A 26,460-nucleotide genomic window follows, 5' to 3' on the forward strand; every position below is an offset into this window, starting at 1 on the left:
GAGAGAGACAGAAAATAATGCAAATTATATAAAACACAGACTTATATGGAAAAAAAAAAAATAATAATGTAGGTAGGAATAATCTATTTAGTAGCGTTATATGTACAAGAAAAAAAGAAAAATTATAATCTAAATCATACGTTAAGTAATATATATTCGTTTAAAGAGAGTATTTGTTATTATGAAGAAAATAAAACCCTAAGCGCGCGCCGCTGAAAGAAGAGGTAATATGAACAATTTTACGAATTTTTTCGCGGAATAATATTATACACTCTGCACGCTCTCGAACGCTGGCTGAGCCGTCTGAGTCGAGTTGAGCACACGACGGCGATCCTCTTGGGAATAAAGGGATAAAAAAAGGGAGACGAATAGGGGGAAGGGCTATCCGCCCACAGCTGTGTGTCCCGTTGAAGGGATCGCCTATCAACAAATTAAATGTTTATCATAACCAAAAAAAATAAATAAATAAATTTACAAACACATAGTGTGCGCCGGGGAGGTTTATATTAAAAAAAAAAAAATGTTAATTTTGATGAGAGAGAGAGAGAGAAAAAAAAATTCTTTTCCAATTTGAGGGTCCACTTGCGCTTGTACAGTCTAATCAAAATGTATCTATGAGGATGCGTTATATCCGAATAGCGGGCCCTCGCGTATAAAACTCTTGTAAATATTAATTAATTACGATACAACGGTATATTAATTTTCCCATTATCGATTTATTATATATATATATATTATATATATATACATACATATATATATATATATAATATTATACATAATTATATAATATATATTATTATCACACAACATAAATTAGTCTATTACTACGATCAATTCATACATAAATCTATTGCGAAAGATGTTTGCGGAAAAGCGAGAGAGGGACGTCGTCGATTTACAATTACGCGCGTCATTTATATATTAACACACACGGGTTTAGAGCAAAAAGAAAACGAGGAAAAAGACCCGCGTACAAAAAAACACCCGAACCACATTACGTGAGACTATATTGCCAGTGTTGTTGTATCATATAGCAAAGCTCTAAGCGTAAAATTTCTCCTCTCCCTCCGCCCGACCATCTGCCCGTTTTCTCCGTCACTTTCTTCACCACCCTCTATTTAAGAAATAATAAAAAAAAAAAAAAAACAAACGAAACAATGATCTAGTATAATATATGAACGCAGGATGGACTATGCGCGCGTGCAACGCACATGTGAGACATCGGATGTGTGACGTCGGATATTTTTGAAATACGCATAAAAAAAAAAAAACTTTGTATAATGTAGCTAAATCGCGTAAAACACTTAGGCCGACGGACGATTGAAGGAACAAGAGAAACGTAATCGGAATAAAAGAGATCGACACTACAGACATACGCTCGCGCACACACACACACACTTACACACGTAACCGCCACCGTTAAATTTCACGCTAAAACGTAAAACTAAAAACGGATATTTCTAATTTTCGAGGTACAAGCTGGAAGCTGCTTCACCTGAAAACAAAAAAAAATTACCATTAATAAATATAATTAAGTAGATTTAACACCACCACTTGAAAACACGCGCAATGTATTCGCGTGCAGCACACGCACACGCTGACACAATTGCCTTCGCTTACGTACACTCGCGTATGATATACACATCGATGCGCCACAAATTTCAAAGGTCGAAATTCGGCATTGTGCTCCTTGTTAAACGTCACTGTCGCGGATTAATCGAGTTAAAAAAAGGGGGGGAAAAATTAAAACGAAATTCGGCGCGGGACTCGATCAAGGCCAGCGGTCGACCTTGGTCGAGTGCAAATTTGTTCCCAAAACCGACGCGGTCTCTCTCCTTGTTAATTAATTAAAAATTCTCGATAATCGACGCGTGTGTGCGTTAATTGTTCGGCGAAATCACTTCGACGATCTGCCAGGATCTCTGCGGAAAATCGCGTGCGGGATTATGCGGCGCATCTCTTGCGTGTACGGATTTTTCTTTTCTTTCCTTTCTTTTCGTCTCTTTTCTTTTTCCCTTTTTTTTTTTTTTTTGTTTTTTTTAAATTAAATTCTAATAGCGAGAATCGAGAGCGAGGGTATCGATACGACAAAGACCGCAAAAGTACGAAAGATCACGGTAATTGAGCGAAATGGACGAAACTCTTCATTTAGCGAAAAAGAGGAAGAAGTGAGAGACCATAAAAAAAAAAAAAAAATCCAAAAGTATTTGGCTTAGTATGGCTGTGTTTCTCTAGGGCGGTGTTGTAAATCTGAAAGTTGGGCGTAATTTCTCTGTGTAGCGATGAACTTGACAGAGAAAGAGAAAGAGAGAGAGAGAGAGAAAGCACGCGAACATATACGCGAACGTCGGGCGTGCCAACGTGGTCGTCATCCGATCAGAAATGATGAAAAAACGAACAATTCCGTGCGTTTGGGGAACTTGAGCGCTTTGTGCATTTATCGTTCGCAAATGGCTTAGTTTCTCTTAGATCTATTGCAAATTTGTGTAAAGTATTACACGCCAGTTACGAGCAATAATCACAAAAGCACTTGCCAATAATAAAGCGCTCGGGTTTCCACAACGCGGTCAATGAGAAGACGTTGTACATGCAACTTTTTTTTTGTGCTCCATTTCGACGACGGAATTACGACACCTCGACGTTCCTGATTTCCGCCCCCCTCCTCTCCCCGTCTTGTCTTTGCGGAAGAGGAAGGCAAGCAAGAAAGGAAAGTGGTGTTTTTTTGCGAGGATCGATTAGAGAAACGCGGTCGGTATCGAACAAACTGTGCGGAAGAGTTGCTTGTACATCGAGGGAGGAACGAGGAGAGAAAAAAAAAAATCGACGTTGGTGCGCGAGACGTTCGCAGCGAGATTTACTATTGTAAACGAAAAGAAAGGAAGAGAGAGAGAGAGAAAGAGTGCGAACGCGAGCGAGAGAAAGAAGATGAATGACATATGCAACGCTAGACGTACATAAATGCATATATTGTACACTATTCTATTTGTTTTTTTTTTCTTCAGATAGATATGTATACACATATCTTTTGATATGTGTATATGTATATATAAATATGCACACACGAGATATATATATATATATATATATATATAATATATCGAACCTCTCTATGTTGCGGAGAGACAAGGAATATAGGCCGCGGTCTGTCACACACTTTACACACCATTACTGTCATACACTTTACACACACACCTACACTCACCACACACACACGTACGCGCGCGCGCGCGCGCGCAATGGTAATTAATGAATTATCCATGTTAGATGATAACTGCAAAACAAAGCTATTGGAATATGATAATTATTATTATTATTATTATTATTACAATATTATTAATATTGAAATACTGAATATATATATATATAGAGTACTACTTTTTATTATGACTTTTCGTAAATAGTGAATTAATTATCTAATTAAAGATTAAATATGAGATGCATAATGGAAACGTTTCTCCCTCCAGTCCCTCCCATTTTACGAAGTAATAATACTACCGAAAGCGAAAGAGGGGGAAGACGGTGGTTGTTTCTTTTGTCTTCTTTTGTTTGTTTTTTTTTTATTTTTTTTGTTTCTTTTGTAAAATTTTATTCGTCTTTCTTCCTCTTGTCGTGTTGCACTCTCGTCCTTCCGCGATAGTGCACTAAACCACTTTCGTCGTTCGTGATAAGAGAATTGCACACACGTGACGTGATGCCGATGATGGTGATAATACGATGATTTACGACGATTATATATATTTATATATATATACACACACGATATATAATTTAATGAATTAGAATTATTATAATTACGATAATGCAATACGTTCCTTCCCTTTGCTCGACGACGACACTTCGACCGCTAACCGCCCCGGAAGAGCCGCAGAGTGACGTAGAAAAAACTTTAGTTATGTTTTATTGTACGTATACACAAATCTCTCGCTATCGGACTACCTTTTTTAACCGATGATCGTGTTTTAAGCGTTAAAAAAGGAGAAAAAAAGAAAGAAAGAAAAAAATTAACACGAAACGTTGACGTGTAATGACGTTTGACAGCACATCCGCGAGGTTTTTGCTACTGTCCTTTTTATAATTTTAGAAATTACAAGAACGCGAATATCTTTTTTATGTGTATAAGATTTGCAACATATAGATAAGACGTAAAAATGATGTATGTTGATCGTGAATATAGCAAGTATTGTTATATGATTATTAAAAAACAAAGAAAAGTTCCGAAAATATATTTCCACTTTTATTTTTTTGCCGGCTTGTGCGATGCACTTGGATTGCACGAAAGGGAAGAGGACAAGATCCTTCTCTCTTTTTTTGTTTGTTTTTTTTTTTTTTTTTTTTTTTTTTTTTTTTTTTTTACACAGCGACTGTCTTTACGCCATCGCCATTTACCCGCTTGTGCGTGCATGTTACCTCACCATATCTCTGCTTGTGATGTTAAAAGAGGAAACTAAAGTTTTTCCTATCTACTCTGTAACAGCAGACGCGATTTGATCTCGCTTGCGATTTTTTTTTTTTTTTTTTTTTTTTTTTTTTTTTTTTTTATATTGCTACACAATCCCGCTAAGATAGTTTCTTACTTCGCGGTATGAAAAAATTTGCGTGCTAATACCTGCAAAACTCAGAGATAAAAATGTGAGCGACAGTGTGTTCTCTTGCTTGTGCAGGGACTTCCACGTGTTTTGATTCCCGTATTGTATGCGCTCCTTTCTTTACATTCTTCGGGTTCTGCTTTCGCGCGAGCGTTTCTTCTCTCCGCGCAACTTTCTTTCCCTCTTCGCGCCCTCGTCACCCTGGTGTGTGTGTGCGTTTCTCATACATTTTCCTGAAAAGATTCACATTTTTCACCTCGGTCAAACACGGAAAGAAGTGCTACCGTGACGCGCATACACATGTACATACACATAATATTTATACGCAAAAAAAAAAAAAAAAAACGCATTGTCATTGAGAAACATACGACACGCGACGTCCGAAACACACACAGTTTGCGTACGTCATATTGCTTAAAACAAAAAAAAAGAAAATTATTGCATGCGTTGTACCTGTGCGTTTTCACAGACACACATCTTTTTCACGAGAGAAAAAGAGAGAATGTACGCGCGCATGTGGCGAGTGAGTGAGAAATAATCACGCAAGCGAGAGGAGAGAGAGAGAGAGAGAAAGAGAGAGAGAGAAGCTATACATTTGTAAGGACGAGTCTCTCCCCTTCGATCATCAAATTTGATTCCTCTTGTCGCATAATAGAAAATACATAAAGCAGCGATGCATACACAGAGATTGGGTGATCCAACACGATTGAAGCACCGAGTAAAATATCCTTCGCTCCGATCCGTCTCTCATTCTTCATGTGCAATTGCGTTTATAAAACGACGTAGCGTTGTGTACACCTTGTCTGCATACGTACTTCCGTTCTTGCGCGAAACTGTAAAGAATATCAGATAGTTTATTTTTCTCGAGACACACGAACCACAAAGTCCGGAGCGCGTTTTCGCTCGGATTCCTTCTCTCGTTAACGTTTGATTTTTTTTACTTACTACATAAAAATTGTATAAGATAGAGAAGTTTGCATCGCGCGATGATGAGTAGCGTGAAAAGAAGTTCCATCGGGACGCGTTTTCCATAAATATGTGTGACAATTTTTCTGTCTTACATATACGTGCGCGCGCGCGCGCGCGTACACACACACACACGTCTCTGACGATGCGCTCAATATGTATAAAAATGTACGATAGATTAATAAAAATTTAGTACGCGATCGACTACACGACGGTAGTGTGTGAGAGAGAGAGAGAGAGAGAGCAAGAGAGAGAGAGAGAGAGAGGCTCTTCTTTTTCGAGAGAAAGCGTTTATTATAATAATAATAATAAAGGAGAATTATACATACACACGCACGCGAATTGAAGAGATTATATTGCGTCACCGAGATGATGTAATGCGCACTCTCTCGTGCGTGATTCCTGAGACACAGAAAAAAAAAAAAATAATAATTCCGCTATGTTCCATCCGATATTCTGCGAAAAACGGTAAGCGAGTTAATAATAAAATCAGACCGATTTGTATTAATCAACTGGATATAAAGAGATTATGCAATAATTACGAATTTCTCCGTTTCTCTTGTACGTGCGAGTAGAAAGTATAAAAAAATAAAATTTGTTATTTTTCCCCTCGGCGCGTTGCAGGAATCCTCTCGCATCGTCGTCGAAGGAGAAGGAGACGACAGGAGGGAGCGACAGGAAAGTCGCGGATGAAACGTAATAAATTAAATCAGTGGATCATCCTTTGATCTTTTGTCGATTGTTCGTTAATTGCGTAGTTTCTCGGTTTTCTCCTGAGAGAACAAAGACAAATCCTACGTCGTTCCAGCAGCCGTACCAGTCGGAATTGACCAGTAACGTTGATCGATCAGCCGCATCGACCAATCGCAGCAGATGAAGCTCGAGAGAGAGACCTTGGTGAGACATAACCTCTTTTATGCGTTTGTCCATTCTTTATTTATTCTTGTTCCGATGATGTCACTCATGTCGGTAACGGTAAAAGAGTCGCTGATTTGGTTTTATCAAAATTTCTTCCAAATCCTCCTTGATTGGCCAGGCCAGAGTCCTTCAGAGAACTCTCTAACAGCCAATTCAAAGATTCCGAAAACACATTTTGTTGGCAAGGATCAGGGATCCTTTCTCGCGTCGTTACAAAAGAAAGAAAAAAAAATTACTCAGTAGTTTATATACATAACTTTTATACAACATCCGATGACAAATAATAGAAATCAGACATTTATGTAAAAATAATACTAACAGGACGATGATAATAGTTTTATATATTTGTTTTTTTCATTTGCTTCCAAATATTCGCTCACACACATTCCTAGATTAAAAGGATTCTTTTTTTTCTTTTTTTTTTTTTTTTTAATAATAAAGTAGGAAGAACGCGCGTTATTAACATAACTTAATGTGTTTTTCAATTGCATTTTTATAAAATGTTTACATGGGGAAATATTTACAAAAATATGAGTAGAAGGAACCGCGACGAAGTGTAGAAGACCGGAAAAAGAATGAACAATTCAGTTGAGGGTACCCCGACACTGAGGAGCTCCGCAAAGGCAAGGGATTTTGTCATCCTCCAATGGGAATTTATAATCGTAAGTAATTTCCTCGTTAACTCCTATCGGTTGTTTGCTGTAGATTACGATCTTCTTTTGGCTCTCGATCGTGATTACTTTTGCGTAACAATTCGGCTGGAAGAGAAACAGACAAGGAAATTGAAATAAACTAGAACCCCGAGCACGTGTATTTCTCAATCTCCAAACCACTTAATATCATCATTTCACAACTCTCAAGTATTTATTGCACAAGCAAGGTTTAAAGAAATCGATAAATGACTCACATTGCAACTGTGATTTATGAACCTCGCCAAATTGCCACACTTGGTCGCATCGATAATCGTGTCCAGATCGATGCGGAAGAGGTAGGAACTACCAATTCCAGTGGCTTCGTATTGCGCCTCGCGTAAATCGGCCACGATCGGTCTGATCATTTGTCCAACGTACTCGATAACCATTTCGTCGGCGGCGATTGGTTCCATCGCGAACAGGCCCCAGTCGTGGATGCCGGACTTGGCGAATTTCAGTTGTTTTTTACGGAACTACAAACGAAAACACGACGTGATAATTTGTTCAATTCAACAAAACAATGAGACATTTAAAATCGCGCAATATATATATATATATATATATATACATACATATCTTACCTTTAATTGATTAAACTTAAGGAGATCACTATCCGTATCAATTCCGAAAGCAGTCAGTAATCGACGTTGATTACTTCGCGCCTCGCGCGATAACGCTTGCATCTTGCCGGTTAAAGCTTTGGAATTGCTCTTCGGACCGTTCATCGGACCGTCTCCGCCGATGTAAGAACCGCCGTTGTCCTCCACGTTGTTGGTACGTTGCTCACTTTGAGCATAGTGATGCTGCAAAGAAAACAATTTGATTACTCACAATCATCTCCCGTTAAAACTTCAAACAGATGTTTGGAAAGTGGATAAACAAATTTTTACCTTGTGTTTTGCCTTCTCTCTGATGTCAACTTTGTAATACCCCTCCGTTCTCGCGCTTCCGCTCGCGTGCAACCGAAGCTCGTCCCGTTTCCGCTTCTTCGCGGGGCTCGGTATATCCGTAGGCGGATGGTCGACCCAGTGCGTGTCGTTCAGCCAGTAACCTTGAGCGTCGTCCGCTAACAAAGCCTCATAACTTCTTCTCAGATATTCCACATCCTCCGCGTCTATTCCTCTGGTTAGAAATTCATACAAAATAGCCATTTCCGACATAAGATCACGTTCTTTGTAAGTGACCGCAGGCTCCGGAACCATTTGCTGTGGCAATTTGTACACGTGATCGTTCCGTATATTTTCCTTTTCGCCCTCGCGAGTCTGGTGATTGTTACTGTGTATTCTCGAGTACTTTTTGGACTTTTGTTTCTCCACCTTGTGTATCTTGTCTTTTGGTCCTTTCGTCGGTTTGATAATTTTCTGTTGTTTCACCTTCACCGGGACAGGCGGTACACGTATCACCGGTTCTACTGGTGGCTCCGGTTGTGCAGGTGGCAACGAGTACGAGTGTTCCATATACACTTGCGAGGCCTGAGAACCAGGTGAACTCGGTGTTCGCTGGCCGTTCAATCGGAAGTCCGCCTCCGCTTGATACCTATTTTATAGATTTCATACGTAGATTGACACACAATAATCGATGTGCATAAAAAATTTATTACAAAAACCGATTACCAACCTTATTCTTCGTATTTCTAAGCTTTCCTCCTCGGAATCGGTTGTCGGAATCTCGCTGAACATTTCGATCTTCTCGTTTTCTTTCAAAATAGGCTCGTCGTTGATGTACTTATCCGACATTGTCTGCAACGCTCTGATAATATTCGGTTGCACGGGGCCGGGACTTCTGTGACGTATGATGTTATCCTGGCCGGCCAGAGTTATCAGAGCTTCCGCGGCCGAATTCTCCATCTTCTGTATGTCCGGTAGCGCTTCTTCCTTCGCTAACGTTGCTACAGATTTCACCTCGTTCTCTTTCTCATCGACGATCTTAGACACCTGCTTGTCCACAGTTTTGTACGCGTGATACGGCTTTTCTTCCGCGACAGGCAGTTTTACGGATACTCTTTCTTCTTCCTTGACACCCTCGTATCTCGCGGGCGAACACAACGGAGTATCCAAACTTTCGTTATCGATTTCTGGGAATTCGATCGAGTTTTGATCTTTAATTTTGATATCGGGCACCGGCGTTTCTCTGCCAGTCGGAGTGGGACAATCTAGCGACCTCTGTATCGCGAGTTCTGTCAATATGTCGGGATCCTCACTGTTACAGGCCAAGGGTCTATGATCGGACATGCGACTATCTGTGTCTTGCTACAAAAATTAAAAACAAATTTTTATGTAACATAAATCATTATATTGAACACACGCGAAAGTATATTGAATCCTTTATTCGCTTGGTACGTACCTCGTCTTCAAAAGCACCCTCTTCGTCGGAACTTTCATTTGAACTATCGGAAGATTCACTGGAACTGATCTCTTCGCTACTACTTTCGAGAGATGAGGCGGAAGGAGTTGACGATGAAGAGATGTTCCGAAGAGAAGCCATTGTCTTCTTTGTTTTTTGCGACGTTGACACCTCCAGATCGCTGTCACTCTCAATTGTTTCCATATCAGCGTGACAGGATTGTCGGCTGTCCTCATCCTGTGGTACTGGGCTTGGAGCTTTAATCTTGCGCTGCAGATAAATAAACAGACGCGTGATTTATCGAAGATAAATCAATTTACAAGTGATTGTTAGAGTGAAATTTTCTTACCCTAAAGGAAGGCATCTTTGGCATACTGGCTCTAATACCCAAACCAAATCCGTCGTAATTGAGTCCTAACGGTGTTGCTTGCTCCAACAACGATGACAAACCTTGTGGTTTTCCATCCTCTTTTATTGTGTTATTAACAACCGCATTTTCACCGTGAACTTGATTCTTCTCCGATTTCTTCTCATCCCACCAAACCTCGAACTGTTTGAACGCCGTATTCTCGATCATTTTCTTGTTAAAATCTTTCTTCAAAATTTGCTTCAGTTCGTTTACAACTCTGTTAAGCACTCCAGTAATGGTAGGGCCCTGAACAACGAACGTTTTAGATGAAACAACTGTCAAAAGAAAAATCAAAATCGAAGATTTACACATTCGTTGCAATAGTTAATAACCTGTGGATCTTTTGTGATGTTGTAATTTGCCATGGCGTGTAATCGCTGAAAAGACGAATAATAATTTGTCCCTTGAGGATTTCCAACAGCCGCCGAGAACGACGTTGCAGTTTGATAGTGGCCCTGTAAGTAAGTCGCTCCATAAGGATAAGGATATTGCGTTGGTCGGGGCCAGTTGTAAACGTCGTTGGAAGGATAGTGAGTCAGATGTCCTGGGTAACCGGCTGACGGATACAATTGATTCGAGGGTTCAGTTTGTGCTATCACCTATCAAACATACAAGCGCACATGTAAATTAACATTTGCGCAAAAGTTTACAGTGTAAATGTAATCGTGTGAATAAACTAACTTCCTCGATTTTTTCATCTCCCGAACTCAAAGGGCTCAAAGACATTCGGTCGTCATCAGGTGGCGGAGGAGGAGGTGGGTCTTTAGGTGGTTCTGGCTCATTGTCATCAGGCGCTGGACTGTAACTTCCTAACAATGCCTCATCCTCACTAGAACTTATAACGCTGCCCAAATCTTCGTCCACAGAAAACTGGCCAATGCTATTTGCCTGAGCTTTTCTTCTGCGCTCCTTGTTTCTTTCAACCATTTTCTCAAAACACTGTTTGTAGATCTCGTGCGATAGAAAAGGACTAGGTGGATTCGACAGAATTTCGCCGTCATCTTGTTGAGATTTCTTGTCATCTTCCGAGTCGCTGCCGAACTGCAAAAAAGGCGGAGCCATTCCGCCCGCCTTGTCCTTCAACAGCATGGCTATTCGTGTATCTAAATCCAACGTCTTACGGGTTTCTTCGGGAGAATCGCATGGTGTGTTCTTTGTGGTAGTTGTCTGATTCTCCTTTTCCTTTTTAGAGGTATGATGTGTTGTTTTCGTACTTGAAGTCTTATTACTACTCAATGTTACATTAGAATTAGCACTGTCCATACTAGGAGTATGTTGTTGAACTGGCCAAACAGGAGCCGATGACGGATATCCCGTTGTTCCAGAATTGTTGCTCCACCAAACATTTGAGTTTTGTTGAATTGGTATATTCTGCGACACGTTCTGCGGTATGCCAGCTAAGTAGCTATTAGGAGGTTGATGATAACTGCTATAATAATAGTCATAATTCGTAGCCGGGGTTGAATTTTGAGAGTAATTGCTAGAATAGTTTATTTCGCTCGGCGCTGTTCCATAACCTAAATCACTGCCCGAACTGCCGCTCGGTGTGGGATAATCCCTGTACTTGTTGTATCTTGAATTCTCTAAATAAGGATCTCTGTTCTTTTCTATGTTTAGAATGGTTTTCTTGCTACTTCTGAAGTCTTCTCTTTCTTCGGGTAAGACCTTATCGACCACAATTGGTGTTTGATGTTTCTCCGGCTCAGGTTCTGGCTTCGCCACTTCTTTTTCTACTTTTTTTTCTATCTTCTTCTCGGTTGTTAACTCGTCAAATATCTTCTTGCATTCCTCACCGAAGGGATCTAGAAACACCCTCAACTCTTTCCCCATTACGGATGTGTTATTCAATTTTTCCACACAACTTTTTGCCGCTTTAGTAGATTCGAACAGTACTCTTGCTATGCCAAGATGTTTGTTAGTAATAGGATGATAATAAATAGTAACTTCCTCGATAGATCCAAACTTCTGAACCATGTTTGTCAAAAATGTCTTGTCAATATTGTCATTTAAATTGCAAAATGATACTTCGAGTGGCGGCGGTTCGCCACAGTAATTGGAATCGATTTTGAATCTAGGTACAGGTAGATCGAGCAGCTCGAGCCGAGTCCAAATCCTTGTCAATTGCGATCTGGGATCCCGCGGTTGAACCTGCGGATACGTCGGATCACCCGGAACTGTTCCGTCATATCTGCACAGTTTTGTGGCTCCCTTGACTAAAAAGGGATCAACCAACAGCTTGTAATTTCTCTGTTTTTGCGGTGCCGCTTGCGGTGCGGGCGCAGACGTTTCTTTCTGCGAGTGCGCCACATGACCGTGGCTATGTTTCGGAGGAGGCGGTGGATTCGAGTTCTGCACCGCTGTTGCGCTGCTCTGAGAACTGCTATGAGAGTGGCGATGACGATGAGAGTGCGAATGCGAATGCGAATGTCCATGTCCATGACCATGTCTCTCCATGCCGTTCATTGCCTCCGAGCATTATCCATTCACATGAACTTCTGTCACGAAAGATTCAATCAAAAAACTAAACACTACACCGGCAATGTGAAAAACGCAATGTGAATGTTCGTTAATGCTAATGTTTTTCAAATTTTACTCACACACACACACACACACACGCACGCACGCACGCATTTCCGGTAAAGTTAAATTATGTTTACACACGCACATAAACAAATTATGTACATCTCAGCGTTGACTGTACATTTGCAACTGCAACTCGTCGAAATACAGTTTGTTTTTTTTTTGTTTTTTTTACATATCACGAGAACTAAGTATCTGATGTGTGTGTTCGTCAACTGAATGCAGCAGCATCGTTACAGAGCAACTGGAACAAGCTTAGATAAGTCACACTTGGGAATCACACCATAAAATTCGTTCTCAAATAGACTTGGGTTCTCGCAATTCACTATATGTAAAAAAACTATGTTCTATGCGAGTTGCGTTGTTCGTTTCTTACTTTTATGTACATACAAGATTTGCGTGTGCGTGGTGCTTTAAAAATAACAGTTTTCGTTTTTCGAAAACGCTCCGACAACTTTGCCGAGGATTGTTGCAACACAAAAATGCATTTTTTTTTTTTTCTTGACAACGGAGAAAACGGTTCTCTCTCCGTCTCTTAGCGAATCGATACGATTCTCGTGCGGCGATAGGATCGACGCGGCATCTTTAAACAAATTTGGAGAGAAAAAAAAAAAACAAAAAAAAAAACAAAATACCCGGAGTCCCGGGGACGGGACTCGCACCGCGAATTTCTCGTCTAGATTTTTCGCGTTTCGTGCGATTGTGCTTGACACAAATCTCCGGAACGAATACCCCGTTTTCCCCTTATATTCAACAACACATAACCTCAAAATCGCACATCTCAACTCGGTCTAAGGTTGGGTTACCTATGCGACGGTTCCTGGAAAACATCTCTCTCTCGCACGTTCAGAGCAGAGCGTCGTCGGGTTTTCTCTCTATCCCCGAGATCGTGAGATTCTCGTCGAGCGTCAAAAATCCCTCGCCTCGTCTCCAACTAATTCTCGTTTCTCCCAGGAACCTTCAGACCTTCATTCGGTTGCGAACTTTTTTTTTCTTCTCTCTCTCTCTCTCTCGAAGACGCGTGTTGTAACTCCTTGTAATATTATATCCGGCAATAAAATCCGTGCAATACGGCGACGGCGGCGGCGGCGGCGGCGGGTCTCTGCCGAGAGACCGAACGTTTGACCAGCCGTTTTTTTGTTGCGAATTATCGAACCGAACGCTGAATTGGGTCTCACACTTCTCCCTCGTCTCTCTCTGATCGTCCGAGTTCCTCTCCCGATCGCTTCTGTCGAGAACTGCGCGCGTGCCAAGCGAAGAGACTCCTCGTTGTCCGAATCTTGTGTTGTGCGCGCTCGCGGGGATCGCGGAGATTACGCGACCGCGCACAATTGCACTCGACGACGGACGGGAGAGAGACGGACCCCGCTCGGTAGGTAGCGCGAGTATTGCGACGGAACGTGGGGATTACCGTATATATGGTTTTTCTCTTTCAACGCACGCACGGGGGTGAAAATGCACTCGCGCGCGCGCGCGTGTGTTGTTGTACAACAACACACAACACTTGCGTACACGCGCGTGTAACTTCGATATCGTCACCCGATAGAACGAACTTCGGCCGGCGAAAAACCGCGCGATTCGGGTGAAACGAATGTGTGCACGTCTTTGTTTTTTTTTTTTTTTTTTCTAGACTCGGTCGAGTTACGTCTCTGTAGAAAAAAATCTTCTCAGAAAACAAAAAATCGCGGACGATCGCACACCCCCGGTGTCGGACACCGCGGTTCTTGACTTCCAGCTTCCGTGCTCTCTCTCTCTCTCTTTCTCTCTCTCCGTCTGAGGGTTATGACGCGACTCCGTGGTGGCGTCTACTACTGGCGTCACTCTGCCTCGGACATACATGCGCGATCGCACCTACATATTCGCGTTATTGGCAACAACTATATAAATTAATAATCGAGCAGGTAATCTCGAGAGGGTGGCTGCATCGGTGGAGATGCGAGCGAGATGTGTGATTTTGCGAACGACGCCATTTGCTGGAGCAATTAGCACGAACCATTAAGGATACCCCCATTTGTGATCGTGTGTGCGCCGTCACGCGATCTCATTAAAAAAGGTTTTTTGTCGATTGATCAGGTTATCGAGTCCTCTCGGCCAGCCTCGTCGGTTCCCGAGCGAGATTCGAACGTCGGATCCTTTCTTCGTTTTTCCCGCATCTCTGTAATTCAGAATTTTTTTTCTCGGCCTTCCCGTCCAAGGAGCGAAGCTTCTCGAGAAGCCAGTTCGTATCCTGATTCCATATCCTCGGGATTTTTTTTTGTGGGCGCAGCACCAGGCGGTTTCGCGGCGTCGGTTGCGCGAGAGGGGAAGAAGGAGGAGTTCTCTTGGGTCGAGAGCTCGTGTCTCCCCCGTGGTGGAAATACGACCTCGTGAACTCGGCGAGAGGAAACTGACCGCGCGATTCCATTGGTCGATCGGTTCGAATTGCTCGAATGTGATAGGTAAAGAGCCGTCTATAATGGAGAGTTGTAGGCCGTAATAGTAAGAAATTGACAAATCACAATCGATTATTCTTCTGTACTTTGTCTGTGATTGGTCAATTTCTTACTATTACGGCCTACAACTCTCCATTGTAGACGGCTCTTAAAATTTCCTTGACGGATTTAAAGAGCCTAAGGGCGACGTCCCATTGAGCGGCAATCTATAGCGGAACGGAATGTGCGGAACCGGCTCGACCAATCGTAACCACGGAATAAGCGAAGAAAAGAAAACGGAATGGCTATGATTGGTCGAGCACTGGTTCCGCACATTCCGTTCCGCTATAGATTTCCGCCCAATGGGACGTCGCCCTAAGGTCCGCGTCACACCGCAAATCAAGATGGGATTTAAAGCTCAAACCAATCGAAACGAAATTTTCTTTATCCTCTGATTGGTTAAATTTCGATCCGATCCTAAACGTATGTACGACCGATGCGGATTTAATGATATTTAATGAAAATGGGAAATTATTCTTTTTCCGCGTGCGGAGGAGGAGGAGTGCAATGTATCGTCACGTGGTGCCCGTGGTGGGCTTCTATCAAATTGCTATTCTAGCGGCGAACACCCCGTCGGAATGTATCCGTTGTGATTGATTAAACGCATTTGACATTGACTGCAATTAACGTTGAATTGAACACAAAGCAAAACTTGTACCAAACAAAGCAAAATGGTTCTGGAAGATTATAAAGAAATTGTTGGCTCTTCTGCCGCGTACACCACGATACTTCACATGTTATCCGGAACGTAAGTTTGTGATAAATTATCTTTTTTGATAAAAAAAAAAAAAACAATCTTCAAGTCCTCTTCGATGTTACTTTCGATAACAATGCTTATGTAACTGTCATGCTTGCTTCGTGCGTAACATGTTAATAAGGATTTTAACTCAGGAATATTTATATGAAAAAAGCGACGCATTAATTGAAGGATGAAAATTTATCTGCTTCCGTTTAATTGTTACAATTTTTTTTATTCAAACTTTTACAGACTGATATGCAGAGATATATACAAAAAAGGTACATCAGAAGGATTTGATCCAATGCCTTTTCTTGGAGGTGTAGGACTGTAAGTACAATTCCACAAGTGTGTTTCTTGAAACCAGTTAATATATTTTGTACAAATTGCATTTAAATTGTTTCCACAGCAACAATATCTCTCATAAGTATTTATTGTACGGCAATATAACACTTTTTTTTGTGTCAGAAATCTTTCCTTATTTTTACTACTGATTAATTAATAAGTCAAAATGCTCAGATACACATTTGGCTGCATTCAGCAGAACTGGGTGCTTAGTAAGTGTTTTGCTGCTTGTTGCATGTAACAGGATTTTGTTATGCTATAAATCTGTGTTTCAAAAAAAAAAAAAAAACTGCACACCAATCACAGATAATAATCACAAAACGCTTAGTAAGCACTTAGGAGTTCTGCTAAAAACAGCTACTATGTAATAACAGCAAAGAAACAGAGGAAAAAAATAAAAACTTAATTATAATAAGAAGATTCAAATCAGATGTGAACTTTCTTAATTGAATTAACAAATCCTTTTAGATGCCTTTTGATGCTTCGATATGCTTGGATGGTAGATGATATTAACATGAAAGTTGTTAACATATTTGGCTTCTTGGTAAACATTGTCTATATGGCAGTATACTACTACTACACTCCAAACACGGTAATTCATTTGATGCGAGCTTGATTAAAATACTGACTTTACTTTTTGATGGAGAAACCTCTTGAAGTTGCATTTATTATTAATATTGTTTTTCTTTTAGAGAAAACTACTTAAACAAGTATCCAAGGTATCCATGTTTGTCACAATTCTCCTCGCGTATGCTCAGGTGGAAGATCCAGAAGTTGTTGAACATAGATTTGGTATTGTGGTTACAGTACTTCTCTTGCTTCTAATTGCTTCACCTCTTGCACATCTCGTAAGAATACAATTTATTTTTGCTCTGTTAGTATTAAGATACGTACATTTAAAACATGATTTTATTACTGTTAATTGCTTTGCAGAGAGAAGTTATAAGAACGAAGAGCACGGAAATTCTTCCATTTCCGCTTATTTTTATGGGCACTCTAGTTTCTTTCCAATGGTTGCTGTACGGCGTTATCATTGATAACAGTTTTCTTATCGTAAGTGATATGTAAAAACAAGTTACTTGAATATGCGTGTATAAATATGCAGAATTGTTTAAAATAACATTTTCCTAATGTCCATTACAAATTTATTTTATTTTATTTTATGGTTCAGTTTCAGAATGCAGTTGGTTTCATACTCAGCGTATCTCAACTGTCTCTCTTTGCGATATTCCCATCCAAGAGGGAGCCGAAGAAGATAGATTAAATCAGAAGTCTTCCAAAATATTTTACTGTGACACAAAACCTAGGTTGTTATTTTTAGAAAATTACTGTTTTTCAATGTATCGTTATATTTTCAGAAAACATTTGTATCTTAAATCAAATATTACACACGTGTATAAAAGAACGCAATCAATAAACGTGCAAACTTGTTATTGTTAACTGAGTATAATTTTGTTCTCATCCTTTGAGCCACACTTTGTTCATCAGAGTTCATCACCGAGTTGTCTTTGTCAACGCGCGACAATGATTAATAAGTTCCAAAAGCAAGAGCCAATCACGTTAAGTTTGCTAGAAAGCAGCTTGTTCCACGATGTAAAATGGTGTGTCATTGCGTATAGCAACGACCTGATACGGTGCAACCAATCAAATTGTTGCCTTAAAAATAGCGCGAAATTCATCGTCTTCTTACGTCATGTTAACTGTCAGAAAGATGTCTAAGAGCAATCAATCCGAATCGGCTCGTATTTCCAATTTTTATTTCGCATCTTTGCTAAATCCGAGTATTTTTTAGCGAAAACTTGAACCACGAGAATTCTAAACCTCCTCCGCAAAGCTCTTGTCACTTTCTGCGATCCCGGTAAGAAAGTTGAATTTTTCCGCTGGAATTTACCAATGAATGTTACCGGCAGACACATATAGTGCCACCTACTTCAACCCTATACTTTTCTACTACAGCTATAAGTTATCGGCTGAGTCAGTTCACTTCTTACGATGGTAAACCTCTTGTCACTTTCTGTGATCCTGGTGATAAAGTTGAATTTATCGGCCGGAATTTGCCGATAAACATTACCGACGGATACTTAGCGCCACTTCCTTCAACTTATCGTTTCCTAATACCACTGCATTATCGATCAAGAATATTACCGGCGGGAATTTAGTGCCACCTACTTCAACTTATACCTTTCCTGATACCTCTAACTTACCGGCCGATTTGAGCTAGCTCCTGGTAAAGCTCCTGCCACTTTCTGTGATCCTGGTAATAAATCTGAAATTTAGCTCGTAGCGGCCGGCTTTCTCGAACGTTTACGCGCTTGTACCATCAGCGAAAAACGCTTGGTATCTCTCAAATTAATCACAGAAAGTTAATGAAATTTTGCATACAAAGACCTTGGAGCTTTTATTGCAAAATTAGCATAACAAAATTTCAAAAGTAATAAAAATGTAAATGTTATTAAAAATTTCGCGTAGAATTGACAGAAGACGTTCGTCCGTTCTTCCTATTGTCTCGAAGCACATCTCTCATTGGTCAAACACTGCGCATCTCGGAAATGATGACGCATCCTTGTTTTTTACATCACAAACGCAGCCGGTGACAGCAACGTGCTATACCGTTTTGATCTTCAAAACTGCGTGTATGCGCGCGATCCATTTTGGATTTCACAAAGTCAACAAAAACTCGACACCGCCGGTTTGTTTTGTTGTGACACGCGTCTGAATAATTTTGCAACTTGAATTCACTCGCTTTCGTGAAACAGCATGAAACGTGCTTGACAGTGATATGTAAGTTTTGTGTGTGGATTTGTTTATCAAGAGAAAAATCTCAACAAAACTATAAGCACACTCGTGCGGTACAACATATGATCGCCTTGAAAGAAAATCGCATGTACGTACCGATATCTTTCTTTTGTTTACACACTGATATGACATTTGTGTGATGGAACATCTTACGTCACGATGTTTAAACGAATCGAGAAAACAACTCCGGACAATGAGTTTAACCTACCGGCGAAACGAGCGAAATTGGACATTCCTAAGAGAGAGCGAGAAAAAAATGACAAGACGCAGGAGAAGGAACACGACGATCTCTGGGGCGATGATTTCGCCGAGGAGGATATCGAGGAAATGGATTTCATTGCGTCTCAAGCGTGTTTACAAGTACTACATACATTTTTAAGTCTTAATGTTTGTTTTATGATGCGTTTGAACGTTTTTTTTACTTCAATCATGAATTTGTATTTTTAAGGAAAACAACACCGTGTCCAATGCAAAACATCTTGAAACTGGCTTACATTCTGAAAAAACAAACTTCACGGAAAAGCCAACTGTCTCTAACAGAATATCCCAATTTAAGATACCAGTGCCGACAGAGAAATCTAAGTTGAAGACAATGAATATGCAGGGCACAAGCCAGAGCACCCAAGACTTAGCAGAAATTAATTACTCCCAGTTTAGAAATAGATTGATGGACAAAAAAGATCACAATTCAACTTTTCAAAAGGGAAATAGCATTATTATGCCAGGTATATTGATGATAAGCACTCAAGAAATAAAATACATTTTGTAATTTATGGTCATATGTGTACACAGACTTTTTTCTTGTAGATAACAGCGAATTGGAAAGATTGAAAAGTGAGAATAAGAAGCTGCAGACTAATTTTGAAACAAAAAACGGCGAGACTGTGTTTCTACGACAGCAATTGAAACAAATAAAGTTGCGAGCTGAAAATGAAAAATCGGAAAAGATGCGTTTGATAGAGGAGCAAGCCAATCAGCACAGATCGGAGATAAACGAGATCTGCAAGGAAAAAGAACAATTAAAAACACAAATAGAATTACAAGTGCGTGGTGTATATATTTTTATTCATTTTTGTTACAAGCGCAAAAAAAAACTAATTTATTTTATTTTTATTAATTGCGTTAACAGAAGTTAGATATTGAAAATCTTCTAGAACGTTGTAAGCTACTAGAATCTGGAAATATTAAATTGAAAGAACCGCAAACGTATGCAAACACATCTCTTAGTAGGAACAAATGCAATACCTCAATAAAACGGTGAGCCAATCTTAAAATAAAAAAACATATCTAGAGTATTTGGTTATTGATTTGAAAACTAATATTGTGTTTAACAGGCCATCAAACAAAACTTCATTGAAAGAAGCATGTGTACAAGCTAACACGTGCAAGAAAACTGATTACCACCTTAAGACAAGTCACACTTGTGAGTATACTGACGAAAAAAAAGCAACACACACGAGATATATACGGTGATCCTATAATTCTGTGATGTTTCAAATGTTCTTCAGATTTTCCTCTTGCTGGAATTTCAGAGTTTATGGTTGGAACATCATCGCCAGAAAAACCTATTGTTAATGTTAAGATTACAGAAAAGACTGGAAGAAGAAACTTGCCCATTTTGCAAGAAGAAGAATCGTCGAGAATTTTTGGTAAATATTAGTAGAATTGCGTGTGTGTGTGTGTGTGTGTGTGTGTGTGTGTAGGAATATAGAAATTTTATATAAATATGCAATATGTTGATTTAGAAAATCCCGACTTGGTGAAACCAGTGGTTACTATGGTAGATGAGAAGAGATTGACAACGGAATTTGTTTTACAAGAAATTACCGCTTTGGGAAGAAAAGTTGATACGGAGATCGAGTCCGAAAAATGTATTCCAATTATCAACAAGGTGCGTATAACACGCGCAGACACGTGTGTGAAACATAATACGTACAATACGATCGGTGTTTCAGCTGATTTTGGCCACGCGGGAACTAGTGTTGAACGTTGTGATGGTCCTGCAAACGATCTTCCAAGCTATGAGCAATGACGACATTCGAGATATGAACGATCTATATTTTTCTAAGATTTACAACGACCACGTTGCTTGCATTAAGTCTGAGTGTGAGGCGGGTTCGTGGCATGACGGAGAACGCGGTATCGAAGCGAGAAGATTGCTCGGCGCGATCTCGGAGATTAGTTTGGAATCGACGTATTTAAGAAATTACCTGACGGGAAGATTGCCGCTTAACGCGCGCAATGACGAGTGTTACAACAGCTACTTGCGTCAAATGACACGTTACAATGCGTGGCCGAAGAAAGATCACCAGTTCGAAATTCTTGAGATTTTTCTAGAATGCGTCACTTTAATAAGACGTGTTGTAAGTGCAACATCACGTTCTCGAACTTGATTGATTGTCAGAAAAATTGTTTTCGATGACAATTGATAAATTTATTGTTATTTCAGAGAAGATCTCATCAATTTACAGGCCTCATAAACGCGATTCTGAAAGTGCTGTGTAACGTGCAGCGGAAAGACAGTTACTGCGAGAAAGGGTATCTTGATATTGACCTTACGAATGTTTGAAGACGAAATCGAATTACGCATTAAAGTAAATGTCATTTCAGATTGGAATACGTGTCTGTTATATTCAAAGAAATTGTGTTCTCGAGACCGCTGTCGCTTTGTTACGTCTCCCTGGCGCGTACCTTAATGATCTTCAGCAGCAAAAGCAATGCGTTTATGTCGAACCTCTGCAAGAATTCTCGTAAGTTCAGTAAAAGATTTATTCGTATTATTTAGCGTATTTACGTATTTGTTGTTTTTAACACAGAGTCGATGGCGATAAAAACGTGGAATGGCGCTTTACACTTTACACCAGGTATGTTGGCGCAAGTAAAACAAGAAAAAGTGACGATTCTTTTGAAACAAGCAAACAAAGTTGTTCTCTTTGATTTTTTTTGCAGATGCTTGTGTCTTGCAAATTCTTTTAACGCAAATGGAGCACTTTTATCCAAACTTTCTTACCACAGTAAATCTGACGCATGCGTTGATATCGTCCGTATGGTATGTCTTGCAGATGAACGGTAATTTATTAAGACCCGAATGCTCGGAAACGTGCAACTGTTACATAAAATTATTGCGGTTCACGATTAATATGTTGAGAAAATGTTCTGAAACCAGATTAGACGTAATTGATAATTCCGAGTGGCAAGATCCGCGTCGCGACAAGTGTTACATCTTGAAGAGAATTAATTACAAGGACTACGTGCGTCAGATGAGATACGTCGTCGGGTGGCGAGACGCGGAGAAGCGTCTGACGACGGAAACGTATCCGGATAACTTGGATCAAAATTTTTGGAGCGATATAAAAAAGATGCACTACAAAGTGTTGAGGCTGGGCATCAGCTTCCTGAGCCATCTCGCGGTTTGCGATCCCGACTTTGTTACCCGATTTCCCGACATCGAAAATTCCTTTCACTTGTTCATGTGCAACATTGCTTTCTTCGACGACTTGTCGTTTCACGAGAACGAACGTAAGTGACACCGAAGAGTTGAGACCGCATCTCCATTTTTTTCGTAATGACTGAAGAACGTACGTCTGTATTGTTTCAGGAGAAGCATTGAATCGGATAAAATCGACGTTCGTCATTGACAAAAGTGTACAAAGTGAGACCGAAACGCATCACAGAAACGTAGGTGTTAATAAATCGAGCATGACGAACTTTAAAAAGAAAGCTGTTCCCACAGCCGATAGAAGTCAGAATCATGTTGGACCGGAAAGTCACAAGAGATCATGTATGATTATCAAAGCGCTGTACGATTCTAAATTAGAATACAGAGATAAGTGAACATATACGAGAAGTGTTCGAATGTGTGTTATATGTCTTCCTCCATCAAGCCTCGCTTTGTTAAATGAAAAGAGAAACAGATTGTGCGAAGAGAAATAGATTTAAATTTTTCCAATTCGTTTCGTATTCGGAGCGCTTTGTATGTAAACGCATGCGCATATCGATTCATATTTTGTCAATATGATAAATACTTAACCTTGAAACTTACGCTTTTAATGAATTGTTAATTGTTTGATTTAAAGAGCCGCGCGACGCTTTTTTTCTGTTTATCAAAATTTGAATAACACCGACTGAATATAATTTTGTCAAGATTTAGAACTGCTGCCGTTTATTTAAGATTCATCTGTCTTCTCGTATACAAAGGTCGTTAAATGGCATCTGATTTCGCTAACATTTGAAGTGGTATCTCTGCTGTGAACCGAACACCTGCCGAGAATCGAAACACACCGCTGTATAATTTTGTAATAGATAAGATTTGTATTGATACTATTAATGTACTGTATAATGATTACAAATTAAGTGCATATATAAGTTTATATATAAAACTACTGCGCGAATGTGAATTGTTGTGGCATTCTGGTCAAAGTTCGAAAGCTTTATTTAACCCGTTGTGTGTTTTTTTTTTGTATCTTTGTAACTTCTGCGATTTGATAATTACAATGCAGTGTTTAAGATTATTTGGTGAGTATATACGCAATTGTGTACGTGAATTTTATATAAATTTTATATTCTTGCAAAAACTTGTATTCCCGTCATTCTATTGTATTCGCCAGCAAATGTCCATAATGTGTCTATTAGAGGTAAATATGTTATTAACCGACGCATTGCCTCGCTATCTATGTTGCCGGATACTCACCAGATGCTGCATAAAACATGCAGGTAGTTTGAAGATGTTCTATTTGATAGAAAGATTTAACAAAAAGATTTAAGTTTTGCTAAAAACAAAGTAAGAATCTAAAACATAATTACAGGGACTTTGCCGAACAGGAATTGAAGCCTTTTGCTGCAGAATTTGATAGGAATCATCTTTTTCCGAAGGAACAAATCAAAAAGATGGGTGAATTAGGTCTCATGGGTTTGTGTGTGCCAGAATCTTTAGGTGGTACCGGATTGGATTATTTAGCTTATTCTATAGCCATGGAGGAGATATCCAGAGGTTGTGCGAGCGCTGGTGTTATAATGAGCGTGAACAATTCGCTCTACTTGGGTCCTATTGATAAATTTGGAACTGACAAACAGAAGGAAAAATATATAACTCCATTTTTAAGCGGTGAAAAAATCGGCTGCTTCGCTCTCAGTGAACCAAACAACGGATCTGATGCAGGTGCTGCATCTACAACTGCTAAATTAGATAATAACAAATATACAGTTAACGGGACCAAGTCGTGGATAACAAACGCGAATGAGGCTCAGGCAATAATTCTCTTTGCGACTACTGATAAGTCTAAAAAGCACAAAGGTATAAGCGCCTTTATAGTGGACAGGTCAACAGAGAATTTGACTGTGGGCAAGAAGGAAGATAAATTGGGCATTCGAGGCAGTAGCACTTGTTCTTTGATCTTTGAGGATGCCCAGATACCTAGTGACAATATTTTAGGCGAGCCGGGAATGGGCTTCAAAATTGCAATGATGAGTTTAGGTGAGCGCTAATTGTGCACTAATGCAATAATTCGAATGTGGAAAAAGAGATAGGCACGTTAAACGTTGTTTTTAGATGCTGGCAGAATAGGTATTGCCAGTCAAGCGTTGGGCATAGCTCAGGCATCTTTGGATTGTGCGATGGAATACGCGTCCAAGCGTCAGGCTTTCGGCCAACCCATCATCAAATTGCAAACGATTCAGCAAAAGATCGCCGATATGGCTCTAAAACTGGAAAGCTCGAGACTGTTGACGTGGCGGGCAGCTCGGCTCAAGGATAACGACAAACCGTACACCAAGGTACAGATTTGTATATAGAACATGACAAGCGAAATGTTTTCGTTAATATAACTCTTTCATTTAATAAAAGAAAGTTGTTGGTTGTGTATTATCGAATATATTATTTATTTTTCTTAATTCTTGTTTTTTGTTTTTCTTTAGGAAGCTGCTATGGCTAAGCTATCGGCATCCGAAACCGCCACGTTTTGTGCTCATCAGTGCATACAGATTTTGGGAGGAATGGGATATGTGTCGGACATGCCGGCGGAACGTTACTACAGGGACGCGCGCATTACAGAGATCTATGAGGGCACGTCGGAAATCCAGAGACTCGTGATCGCCGGAAATCTCATTAAGGAGTATGCTTACAATTAAAAGAGATCGCTCGCGCGGCTTATAACTCACAACATAAAAACCTCTTCCTGCAAAATCTCGCTCTTTTTATAGCCGAGAGAAAATATATATATATTTTTTTATTATTATAATTAAAACTGTTTGTATATATATATATAATTCTTTGTATGTTTGTAATAATAAAAGAAATCAAAGTAAAGATGTCACTTCTAAATATGATCTATCTTTTAATTTTATTCACTTTGTTTTTTTCTTTTTAACTAAATATATATATTATACGTGACTGGATTGAGAAACGTATACACGTGCGCGCGCTCACATGTATATACGTATAAGAGAACAGAACGCATACACGTCATTTTTATATATTTATAATGTGTTTATACACATATACATATTTTTGGGATTTTACTGAAACATTATTATGGCAGCGATATGGAGAATATCAGATTCTTCTTTTCTATCTACGACTTTCTTCAATTTTGCTTACACATATCATCAGAAACAGCTAGAGCCCGCTATTATTATTATCATTAAGTAACTATTACCGTAAAATGATAGGGTAAAAGGTAAACCCCCACGCGCACAAGTGTGGAAACTTGTGCGTTCAACGAGATGAGAAACATTATACATTAAGGCAAAGGTGGATTCGTTAGTTATGGGTTTTTTTTTTTTTTTTAAACGACACAAATCCGTCCCGCGTTTTCGATTAATTAATATATATATATATATGTACCTTCTCGATAAAATAAATATGCCCAGCTTTTTGGTTTCTTTTGTTTTTCCTCGTATGTACGTTCATGCATACGTTAATAAGTATTTATGTGCACCGTTTTTTTTATCTCTCATCGCTACCACTATTCGTACATAAATATATGAGAACACAGCTGTCTCTCTTTGGACACCTGTGTCCATGTTCTTCAATGTAGTAGAGAATATATGTTTACAGTTTGTGCGACATAATTAAATTATATATACTTTGTTATTGTTTCTTCTTTCTTGCTACTTAATTACATATATTAGAGATCCCACAACGTGATGTTCGGAACCCAACTGCGATTCCACCTTCATCATGTGAACTCTTAACATTTATTGAGATTAAAACGTTTTTCATTTATTATACTCTCGGGATTTCCTTCTTCGTTAAAAGCAATCATATGTTGTAACATATTATTCTCAAAATGCACGATATTTTGTATACATTTTTTTCTGGTTTTTTCTTTTGAAGCAAAAAAAAAATCACAAGCTTTGGATACATAAAAGTTCATATTTTCACCTTCTTTGTATTTCTTTATAACGCAATATTCATAAAAGAATCTTTTTCAATTAAGGAGTTAAAAATAAAAAAAAAATAAAAAAGGTTTTGAAAAATGGAAGAAAATAATCTATAAACGTAGCATGTAAGCATCGCCTCAGAATATCTTTTTAGCTGGTTTTAGAGATCCATTGGAATGCAAATAAACGTTATTACATGTCACTTGAATTTGCTATTCATTGTACACCTCTTCTC

At 39.4% G+C, this 26,460-nt stretch overlaps 4 protein-coding genes and 2 long non-coding RNA genes across 11 annotated transcripts; 4 read left to right on the forward strand and 2 right to left on the reverse strand.

Moving 5' to 3' along the window:
• Nucleotides 1-1,414: 1,414 nt before the first annotated feature.
• Nucleotides 1,415-6,188, reverse strand: LOC109856858. 3 transcript variants are annotated; one of them, XR_002250428.1, is made up of 4 exons: nucleotides 6,098-6,188; nucleotides 5,271-6,011; nucleotides 4,610-4,822; nucleotides 1,415-1,498 (listed from the first exon to the last, which is right to left on the reverse strand). It is a non-coding gene; the product is annotated as an uncharacterized LOC109856858 (long non-coding RNA). The 3 variants fall into 3 exon arrangements; XR_002250427.1 differs by lacking the exon at nucleotides 1,415-1,498 and having other exon boundaries at nucleotides 2,646-4,822; nucleotides 5,271-5,422; nucleotides 5,535-6,011; XR_002250426.1 differs by lacking the exon at nucleotides 1,415-1,498 and having other exon boundaries at nucleotides 2,646-4,822.
• Nucleotides 5,936-7,096, forward strand: LOC109856859. The gene is made up of 3 exons (XR_002250429.1): nucleotides 5,936-6,023; nucleotides 6,180-6,452; nucleotides 7,012-7,096. It is a non-coding gene; the product is annotated as an uncharacterized LOC109856859 (long non-coding RNA).
• On the reverse strand, nucleotides 6,802-14,431 carry LOC109856857 (histone-lysine N-methyltransferase SETD1). The gene is made up of 10 exons (XM_020432561.1): nucleotides 13,304-14,431; nucleotides 10,599-12,412; nucleotides 10,250-10,516; nucleotides 9,858-10,163; nucleotides 9,509-9,778; nucleotides 8,783-9,414; nucleotides 8,056-8,701; nucleotides 7,747-7,968; nucleotides 7,381-7,638; nucleotides 6,802-7,231 (listed from the first exon to the last, which is right to left on the reverse strand). The coding sequence occupies exons 2-10, from the start codon at nucleotides 12,378-12,380 to the stop codon at nucleotides 7,058-7,060; spliced, it is 4,557 nt and encodes a 1,518-aa protein (XP_020288150.1). The 5' UTR covers nucleotides 12,381-12,412; nucleotides 13,304-14,431; the 3' UTR covers nucleotides 6,802-7,057.
• Nucleotides 14,432-15,468: 1,037 nt separating this feature from the next.
• LOC109856884 (sugar transporter SWEET1) lies at nucleotides 15,469-17,489 on the forward strand. The gene is made up of 6 exons (XM_020432602.1): nucleotides 15,469-15,716; nucleotides 15,957-16,034; nucleotides 16,518-16,641; nucleotides 16,742-16,897; nucleotides 16,983-17,102; nucleotides 17,221-17,489. The coding sequence occupies exons 1-6, from the start codon at nucleotides 15,640-15,642 to the stop codon at nucleotides 17,311-17,313; spliced, it is 648 nt and encodes a 215-aa protein (XP_020288191.1). The 5' UTR covers nucleotides 15,469-15,639; the 3' UTR covers nucleotides 17,314-17,489.
• Nucleotides 17,490-18,565: 1,076 nt separating this feature from the next.
• On the forward strand, nucleotides 18,566-22,686 carry LOC109856860. 4 transcript variants are annotated; one of them, XM_020432562.1, is made up of 13 exons: nucleotides 18,566-19,205; nucleotides 19,294-19,570; nucleotides 19,653-19,888; nucleotides 19,975-20,102; nucleotides 20,180-20,268; nucleotides 20,354-20,494; nucleotides 20,591-20,736; nucleotides 20,801-21,208; nucleotides 21,295-21,383; nucleotides 21,441-21,595; nucleotides 21,662-21,709; nucleotides 21,795-22,364; nucleotides 22,444-22,686. In XM_020432562.1, exons 1-13 carry the CDS (start codon nucleotides 19,005-19,007, stop codon nucleotides 22,677-22,679), a joined length of 2,724 nt encoding a protein of 907 aa, XP_020288151.1. In that variant the 5' UTR covers nucleotides 18,566-19,004; the 3' UTR covers nucleotides 22,680-22,686. The 4 variants fall into 4 exon arrangements, with proteins under 4 accessions (XP_020288151.1, XP_020288154.1, XP_020288153.1 ...); XM_020432565.1 differs by lacking the exon at nucleotides 22,444-22,686 and having other exon boundaries at nucleotides 21,795-21,894; nucleotides 22,012-22,102; XM_020432564.1 differs by lacking the exon at nucleotides 22,444-22,686 and having other exon boundaries at nucleotides 21,795-21,914; nucleotides 22,012-22,054.
• A 12-nt stretch (nucleotides 22,687-22,698) lies between these two features.
• Nucleotides 22,699-25,632, forward strand: LOC109856861 (short-chain specific acyl-CoA dehydrogenase, mitochondrial). Its single transcript, XM_020432566.1, has 5 exons — nucleotides 22,699-23,360; nucleotides 23,453-23,558; nucleotides 23,651-24,318; nucleotides 24,394-24,617; nucleotides 24,759-25,632. Exons 1-5 carry the CDS (start codon nucleotides 23,339-23,341, stop codon nucleotides 24,969-24,971), a joined length of 1,233 nt encoding a protein of 410 aa, XP_020288155.1. The 5' UTR covers nucleotides 22,699-23,338; the 3' UTR covers nucleotides 24,972-25,632.
• The last annotated feature ends 828 nt before the right edge of the window (nucleotides 25,633-26,460 follow it).

This window comes from Pseudomyrmex gracilis, unplaced genomic scaffold (assembly GCF_002006095.1).
Source record: "Pseudomyrmex gracilis isolate BER0280 unplaced genomic scaffold, ASM200609v1 scaffold_137, whole genome shotgun sequence".
In the NCBI taxonomy this organism is placed as follows: Eukaryota; Metazoa; Arthropoda; class Insecta; order Hymenoptera; family Formicidae; genus Pseudomyrmex; species Pseudomyrmex gracilis.

Bases quoted from the DNA above. Each gene is read 5' to 3' on its own strand.
- LOC109856857 (XM_020432561.1), bottom strand. From the start codon at position 12,380: ATGAACGGCATGGAGAGACATGGTCATGGACATGGACATTCGCATTCG. The intron at 10,517-10,598 runs GTTAGTTTATTC...TATGTTTGATAG, and splicing joins GAGATGAAAAAATCGAGGAA to GTGATAGCACAAACTGAACC. The intron at 8,702-8,782 runs GTTGGTAATCGG...TCTATAAAATAG, and splicing joins TTAGAAATACGAAGAATAAG to GTATCAAGCGGAGGCGGACT.
- LOC109856884 (XM_020432602.1), top strand. From the start codon at position 15,640: ATGGTTCTGGAAGATTATAAAGAAATTGTTGGCTCTTCTGCCGCGTAC. The intron at 16,898-16,982 runs GTAAGAATACAA...ATTGCTTTGCAG, and splicing joins CTTCACCTCTTGCACATCTC to AGAGAAGTTATAAGAACGAA. The intron at 17,103-17,220 runs GTAAGTGATATG...TTTATGGTTCAG, and splicing joins TTGATAACAGTTTTCTTATC to TTTCAGAATGCAGTTGGTTT.
- LOC109856860 (XM_020432562.1), top strand. From the start codon at position 19,005: ATGTTTAAACGAATCGAGAAAACAACTCCGGACAATGAGTTTAACCTA. The intron at 20,495-20,590 runs GTAAATATTAGT...ATGTTGATTTAG, and splicing joins AGAATCGTCGAGAATTTTTG to AAAATCCCGACTTGGTGAAA. The intron at 21,596-21,661 runs GTAAGTTCAGTA...TTTTTAACACAG, and splicing joins GAACCTCTGCAAGAATTCTC to AGTCGATGGCGATAAAAACG.
- LOC109856861 (XM_020432566.1), top strand. From the start codon at position 23,339: ATGCAGTGTTTAAGATTATTTG. The intron at 23,559-23,650 runs GTAGTTTGAAGA...ACATAATTACAG, and splicing joins ATGCTGCATAAAACATGCAG to GGACTTTGCCGAACAGGAAT. The intron at 24,319-24,393 runs GTGAGCGCTAAT...CGTTGTTTTTAG, and splicing joins AATTGCAATGATGAGTTTAG to ATGCTGGCAGAATAGGTATT.